General features: G+C 40.0%; 1 protein-coding gene across 1 annotated transcript; it reads left to right on the plus strand.

The window, feature by feature from the left end:
• The first annotated feature begins 75 nt into the window (after positions 1-75).
• Positions 76-8169, plus strand: LOC101098541. Its single transcript, XM_045058654.1, has 3 exons — positions 76-138; positions 3719-3729; positions 5848-8169. The coding sequence occupies exons 1-3, from the start codon at positions 76-78 to the stop codon at positions 6440-6442; spliced, it is 669 nt and encodes a 222-aa protein (XP_044914589.1). The 3' UTR covers positions 6443-8169.
• Positions 8170-8456: the final 287 nt, after the last annotated feature.

The following is an 8456-nucleotide window of genomic DNA, read 5'->3' on the forward strand; positions in this document are numbered from 1 at the left end:
CCATGGATATACACTCCAGGGACTAGAACCTTACTGGGTTCATAGTAGGCATTTCAATGTTTGTCGAATGAACACATGAAGGAAAAGTGCTACCCGTTTCCCATGCAAATCAGTTCTGCCCTGGGACAACAAGGAAGGGTAGGTTTGGGAACAGAAGACAGAACCTTAGGCAGAGCAGTGCCTAGCTGAGTTGAATTTTCATGGTATTGGTGAAGTAGTCTGACAAGAAGGCAAAAGGGAGGAATATGGAAAATCATATTCCTGGTCATCTGTGAGGGCCTGATGACACAGAAATGAACTAGGACACCTTGAAGTACAGCAGTGCTTCTATGTGGACAGGTGGGAATTTTGGTCATTTGGACACTAATGTAAATGTGGCCTCCACGGGCTCCCAAGCTGGGTGACCAGGTTAATTGGTCAGCATAACTAGCACAACACAGCACTAGCCACTTCATGTGTCCTGAGCAGCTCTCTTCTGGTCTACTGTTCCCATATTTTAAAATTGGAGTGCATAGACATTGGGTCTCATTTTTGAAGGAACATGCTGTAACTATAAATTATAATTTCTGGTCTTAGATTATCTCCACCATCAGCTTTCTTTTTACCTGTGATTATTGAAGGTAGAAATCTAAGAATAATGTCGCTGGCCCTCTTCACAAATTCACCCATTCTTCTATTACTTCTGCTCTCTTCCTGGTGCTTATTCTGCTTCTCTCACAAAACGTGACTCGTAAGACTTTAGGTTATTATTAATATCCTCACTAACACCTCCTGCCACCTTTAACTTACTCTCACCCCAATGACACCCATGACAATTCACTTTCCTCAATATTTTTATTTTTTCAATGTTTATTTATTTTGAGAGAGAGAGTATGAGCAGGGGGAAGGGCAGAGAGAGAGGGAGAGAAAGAATCCTAAGCAGTCTCCTCACTGTCGGTGCAAAGCCTGATGTGGGGCTCAATCTCACGAACCGTGAGATCATGACCTGAGCCAAAACCAAGAGTTGGATGCTTAACCGACTGAGTCACCCAGACATCCCTTCCCTCGATATTTTTTAATCTTGCTTAGTCTACAATAATATCCTCCTTATTAGCCATTCTATCTCCACTCCGGTCCATCTTCAATGCTACTGCTGAAACCTTCTGAAGGTCCCCAGTCATATCTCCTTCTGCCCTCAGGTTTACCTCCAAAAAAAAAAAAAAAAAAAAAAAAATCAAGAAATCCTGCAATGGATCCTTGGATACCAAAATATCATAAATTTCAGATCCCATACATTTCAGAATTTCTCTTTTCCTGCCACTAAAACTTTGAGCAGAATATTCTACACTTCTAGAATTAACTTACTTATCTCATATCGAGATATTTTTCATCTCTCAGTTACTCTTGAGAAAAAGAACCATATACTTTTAAGTATGCTTACCTCCTACGCACCCTTGATTGCACACACCAGGTGCATACAGTATCAAATCTATAATTCTATATTTTTTGAATACTACATGTTTAATCCATGAGAACCTCTTCAGAGTATTATTTCCTTAAACAGAAGCTATTGATTGGCAAGGAGTGAGCCCTAAAACAAATAGGGTCAATTATGATACTTTTCAGATTCACTTGATGAATGCTGGACTAGTCAGAGCCCTTTCCTGAAATTTTTGAACATGGAACCAGAAATAACCCTCATTTTCTTTCAGGTGTGTTTCTCAATATTCATATGTTTAAGCCCTAACCTTCAACATGACTATTTGAAGAGAGGGTCCTTATAGAGGTAACTAAAATTAGATGAGATCATGATCCAGTAGGATTAATGTCCTTATAAAAGGAAAATACACCGAAGCTCTCTCCACACCACAGAGGAAAGGTCATGTGAGGATGCAGCAAGAAGGGAACCATCTGCAAGCCATGAAGAGAGCTCTCACCAGAAGCTGACTTGGTCATCACCTTGACTCCTACCCTCCAGAATGGTGAGAAACTAATTTCTGTTGTTTAAGCCACCCAGTCTGGTATTTTGCTATTACATCCTGAACAGGCGGTCAGGCTGGAAAGTACGTGTTAACAGAAGACATGTTTCTGCCATAGTGAAGAATGGATTCTGAAAGGATAAAGCTGAGACAAGAGACAGAGAGAGTCCTAAAAGCACGCCTGTCCTCCAGTTATTTATACATAGAACAAAGATTAGAACATTAACAGAAGCATTCTTCTTTATTCTTTTTTGTACTTAGTATACATGAATTGGTTTCATATCAAGAAAATGTTTCTGGGGCACCTGGGTGCCTTAGTTGGTTGGGTATCTGATTCTTGATTTCAGCTCAGGTCATGATCCCAGGTTCATGGGATAGAGCCCCACATCAGGTTCCATGCTGAGTGTGGAGTCTGCTTAAGATTTTCTCTCCCTCTCTCTCTCTCTCAAAAAAAAAAAAAATTAAGAAAAATAAAGTGTTTCTGAAATGGTAATATAATACATTGTACTTATTAAGTGTTCTATACATATCCATTTTTTTCTTTCTCATCATGTTTAAAATCATCTATAATAAAAGCAATTCTACCAGTTAAAAAGCTTGATTTGGAAAACAATGATCACAGATGTGTTATTTATGCTAGGCTGCTGCCATTTTGAGAAATGAGGCTAGGGTATCTTTTAAGACTTGAGAAATGAACTGATATTTAAAATTGCTTCTTGAGAAATGTATCATTTTGTTTTGTTTTGTTTGTTTTTACATCTTTCAATCCTATGGAGGGATTTTGTTAGCTGCTTTTTGTCCAGATCTTTATTGATAAATACAGAGTTAAACAAAAAAGAGACTCCTAGTTTCTCATCTATGACAGGCATTTCTGGCCTGTTTTTTTCTAAACGTGTTACAGCCAAATTGGAAAGAACCCTTTAAAAAAAGTCATCCTGATAGTAGGATAGAATCAAAGTGGAAAAATTACTGTTGTATGTACCATGAAAGTTTTAGCTCAAGTGCATTAATTGAGGTAAAATGGTCTGGAGAGATGTAACAAGGTCAAGAAAGAACATCAGCCAAGAGAATATTTTTAGCAACTCCCCAGAAGGAAGATGATGGCCTCCTATAAGAGGTCAATAAAGATCTGACATAGTCTCAGAATTCAAGGAAAGAGCCCATCTTTGATTATATATTAATGACACATTTATAATTGGAAGCCAATACTCAAATCCAAATTTATTTACACACACACACACGTTATATTTGGGCATGAAGGCTACAAAAATGTAATATAAATTCTTCTTCCTCATGTAACATACTCCATATATGCTTTGAAATTACCATTTCAATACAGAGCTCTCTATTTTCCAAGCAATCTAATTGTAAACATGAAATCACTTTTTTCACTGGTATATTACACTAGGACAAAAAATTGGAAACTGTCTTGTGCTTTGATTAGTTTTCTGCATTAATGAGATGAGTCCTGCAAAATATCCTTGACTTGAAAAAGTTGCTTTAAACAAAACATAAGTAGCAGCTATGAAACTATAATTTCAATAGAGGTAGGCAATTGGAGTAGATACGTGGCTAGATTCATGGAAATCAGAAAAAAAAGAAAGGGAATAAAAAATTGCCTGTCTGTAAGACACAGATCTACCAAACATAACATAATATTGAATCAGTAATGGAACAATGTTCAAAGACAATAAAGTCTGTGGGGGGGATAAACCAGTAAAGTTTTCCTAAGTATTTTTCTTTCTTCTTTCCTCATGTAGGAAGTACCAAGGTAAGTAGCAGATGAAGAATTGTTTTTGGAATAAGACACATCTATATTTAAAGTCTAGTTCCAATGCAATTGCTGTGTGTTTGATCTCTCACTATTTCCTCAGTTTCTAATTCTTGCTAATAATAGTAACAACAACTGGCTGGGATCAAACGTCCATGTGTTTGTTTATGTTTAAACTTCTTGTTAAGTTAGTTGTATGGCTATCAGATTGTATTGCATTTTATGAAACCAAAAAAAGACCAATCTAGGGACTGTATGTAGGGACATGGCCATTTGTTGTGTTAGTCTCTGGAAAGAGATCACAATTGCTGCTTTCTCCATCTCCTATGTTCCAAAAACATTGGTCCTCTTTTTGCAATTCAACCATGCCAAGCAATTTCTTTTCCTTGGGATGCTTTTCTCCTGACATTTATCACACAGCTGGCTCCTTGTGTGTGTGTGTGTGTGTGTGTGTGTGTGTGTGTCAGTTCAAATGCTACTTCCTCTGAGGCCTTTCTAGCTTTCACTCCATCATTTTTCCTAAGACATCACACTGTTGATTCCTTTATGGCAGTTCCCACTATAGACAATTATCATGCTTATTAATTTATTTACTTGTCTATCTCCACTGACTAGAACAAAGTAGGCTTTCAATAAGCAATTGATGGCTGGATAGATGGATGGAGAGATGGATGGCTGATGGATAGATGGATGGATGGATGGATGGATGGATGGATGGATAGATGAGGAAGGACACAGTCTGATAAAGATCCTCCTCCTCTGTCCATAATCTGACCACTTCTGATTACCTGTATGACTAACACCTACTCATTGTCTCCAATATTTCCCTCCTGGGTGATTACAGTGGGCTTCTTAATGGATCCGTCTGCTTCTACCCCTGGGTCCTACTTCAACACAACAGTCAAGCTAATCCCTTTTACAATACATGTACATCTGTATTCTATAAAAACAAAACAAAACAGGGGCACCTGGGTTGCTCAGTCAGTGGGGCAACTGACTCCTGATTTTGGCTCAGGTCATGATCTTAGAGTCCTCAGATCAGGCTCCACGCTGAGCATGGAACCTGCTTGGAATTATCTCTCTCTCCTCTCTCTTTGTCCCCTCCCGTCAAATAAACAAATAAATAAACTTAAAAAAAAAAAAACACAAAACAAAACCTGCAGTGGTTTCCCACATCCCTCAGAGTAAAAGTCAAAGTCCTTATAACAGCCTACAAGTCCCTTCTTAGTGTGGTCTCTCCTTACCTCTCTGACTTCCCCTTCACTCTTAGTGATAACTGCTATTGCCTTCCTGTTCCTTGAACATGCCAGGCACTTTAGGGCATTTGCTCTAGACTGTTCCCTCTTCCTATAATGCCTTTTCCTCATATATCTAAGTGACTAACTCCTTCACCTTCTAGTCTCTATTCAAATATGACCTTCCCATTGAAGTCTATCCTCACACCTTATTTTCTGCTGCAACCAATCACCCCAACCTCATGCCAGCTCTCCCTGTTGGTCTTGTTTTCCATAGAATCTACTGCCTTCTAACATATTATACTATTTATTTTTATATTTTATTAACTGTCTTCCCTGTTACCTCTCACTATAATGTAAACTCAGTTCATCCATGATTCCCAGGTACATACAACAGTGTCTGGCACATAGTAGGCACTCAATATCTGTTAAGTTGAATTATTAGTCTCAGTGCATACAAGTCCTGATGAACGGATTACAAGATGTTGCTCTCTGGGTGGATGCATCCAGGACCCAGGAAGAGGGAGTCCAAGTTAGATGCCTGGAGAATTGCCAGCTTTGGGGAACTTGTGCAAAACTCTCAAACAGCAGGAATGGATCTGCAAACTCTGAACCAAAGTGCCTATAGCAGCAGCATCATTCTTGTATTCTCCACATCTACTTGCATTTGTGTTCCCTAAGGAAATCTTTTTGAAACATTCCTGTCTGCTGTAAGACACCAGTAATGGCCACCATTTATTAATCCTCTACTGTTCAGGGTAAATGGTAGAGTTTGCCATTGGATGGTTCCAGTGGTTCCACTGGATGACACAATAGGTGAGAAAGTCAGGGAACCCTGCTTTGGTTGGCTCCTGGCTGCGAAACCTACGTGAACTAATGTAAGCAAAACGGGAAAAGATATTTGCCAATGGAAGCCTAAGTACAGGCACCGATGTGCGTCACATCAGAAATTAGAGCCACGAACGGAAGGTTCCTACAGTGTTGACTTTGTTCTTTTAAAAAAACAAGCTAGAAGCGCGTCCCCGCCACTCCGAGCAGAGTCCCGGCGGGAGCCTCGGACCGGACCGCAAGGCCCTGTTGCAGGAGCAGCCGCCCGCCCACCACCTGGAGGCCCGCCCGGGGGACTTCGCCCGCACAGCCACAGGACCATCGCCGCCGCGCCCCTACCGCCGCCCTACACCCATCCGGTCACAAGGATACCTACCCGCCGTCCCAGGGTCTACGTTTCTATCCACCGTCGAAATGTCACCAGGTACCCTGCCCATTCCATTGTCGTTGTAGGCCGCCCCAGTCTGCAGAGTCGGGTTTGGGAGGACTTCTTCACCTTCCTTGGCATCTTCCTGGGCATCATTTTGTTCCCATTTGGGTTCATCTGCTATTCTGCCTCCAGGAAGCAAAGATACCCCAAAGGCGGAGCAAACCTTACTTTAAAGGGAACGATACACCTGACTTTCCTACATCCTGACATCTTTTCTTAATGTAAATGTGTACAACAGCTTTGTTTGATTAAACTTTCAGGATTGTTTTGTAAAGTGAGGTGGGATAGATCTGGCTAGTGTGAGCTGAGGTTTCGTGAGCACAGGAGTCATAGCCGTGGACACGCAGCAACACTGCTCCCAGGGTAAATGACAACCCAATAAAACACTGCTTTTATTTTTTGCAGTGTTCAATTTGAGAAAGGTGAGAAATAACGTTTTAAATAAACGAGATTCATACCATTGTGAAACACACACACACACACACACACACACACACACACACACACCAAAACCACACCCTGGGGAAAGACTCTTAGTTGCTAACTTAATACCTGGTCTCCTCTCCTTACTATATAGAATTCCAATTTTACTTGGCCATAAGCCCAGCTAAGACATTTCTTGGCCTCTTTGAATCCAGGCATGAACATGGGACAAAGTTCTGGCCAAACACATCTAAGCTGAGGTCTTTGGAGCTTCTAAAGCTCTTTAAAGAGTGCTCACTTATTTGGCATATTCTCTTTCACCAATCTTTCTTCCTGCGGAAAACAAAGAAAATGGCTGGAGCTTCAGGAGTCACCTTACAAGAAAGAAAACCACACACTGAGGAGAGCTGAATGACAGCTACACTTAGGATGTGGGTGAAATTGTGAGCCTGCCCTACCAGCCCTGACCAGCCATAGACCCCGCTTTGTGTCAAGCTGATATGGATATGAGATGAAACGATACATTTCCTTTTCTCAGAGAGCCAACAAGAGAAGCAGCTAACATTGCACACTTGGTATGTACCAGAAACCATTCTTTGTGCTTTACATGCATTAGAATAACCATGTGCATTAAGTATTTATACAGATGAGGATACACATCTAGCAAGGTTAGCTATTCATGGTAATCCAAGACTTGACGCTGGATCTTCTGTCATGTGTGTGATTAACTACAATGCTCTACTGGTTTCCAGTCTTATCAATTATAATTCAAATTTGAACTCAAATTCAAAGGGATAAAAGTCTTGATAAAGAGGAGTACAGGGAACATACGGGACAGAGGGGAGAATGTCAAAGTTTCCAGCAGAATCTTGGGCACTTAACAGGGTGTCAAAAATGAGTATGTGTGGGGCACCTGGGTGGCTTAGCTGGTTGTGTCCAACTTGGGCTCAGGTCATGATCTCACAGTTTGTGATTTGCAGCCCCACATTGCCTTCTCTGCTGTCGGCACGGAGCTCATTTTGGATCCTTTGTCCCCTCTCTCTCAAAAATAGTTTTTAAAAGTGAGTATGCATTCACCAAGAAGCAGAGCAATATGAGATGTGATGAGAGTGCTTAGTTTGGATCTCAAATATGAAGACAGATGTTAAATAGATTTTCAATTATAACAATCAATGTGAAACGGACAACGGACTTAGAGGCTGTACTGATCGCTCTTCCAAGAAACTTGACTGTACAGGTGAAATGGAAATAGGGTATTCATATTTGTAAAGTATTCATATATACACTGCTATTAACAGTGTATTGAAGCTATCCCAGTCAACATTTAATCAAACATGGAAGATAAAGTATACTGGAAAGTCCATGAACTTTAAGAATCAGGTAAAACTGGATTTGAAACCTTGTGCTGTCATTTATTTGTAGCTTTGTGTAAATTGCATGCCTTCTGTGAGCTTGTTTCATCTGTAAATAATTCAACTTCATATAGAACAGCTACAGACTCCAAATGTGATTTTGAGCATTAATATGAATTATAACAAAATTTCACTTAAATATATCTCAAATGGTCTTTATTAATGGAATAACATCACGGAATTTCTATTTAGTAACAGATACTAATCTCAAAGAGATACTGTATGGTAAAGATTAAAAAGGAGATTGGAATGAAGGTTTTGTTTCCTGATGGCCACATTTCAACACTTCTAATGGACTCTGTTCATGGGACTTTTGGATAGGTCTTGCAATCTATCATTAACTGTTAACAGATCTCTCACTAAATTCTTAAGTATAGCAGACATTTTCACTAAATTCTG

The sequence above is a fragment of the Felis catus genome, chromosome B2 (assembly GCF_018350175.1).
Source record: "Felis catus isolate Fca126 chromosome B2, F.catus_Fca126_mat1.0, whole genome shotgun sequence".
Classification (NCBI taxonomy): Eukaryota; Metazoa; Chordata; class Mammalia; order Carnivora; family Felidae; genus Felis; species Felis catus.

Coding starts and splice junctions, on each gene's coding strand:
- LOC101098541 (XM_045058654.1), top strand. CDS start 76: ATGAAGGAAAAGTGCTACCCGTTTCCCATGCAAATCAGTTCTGCCCTG.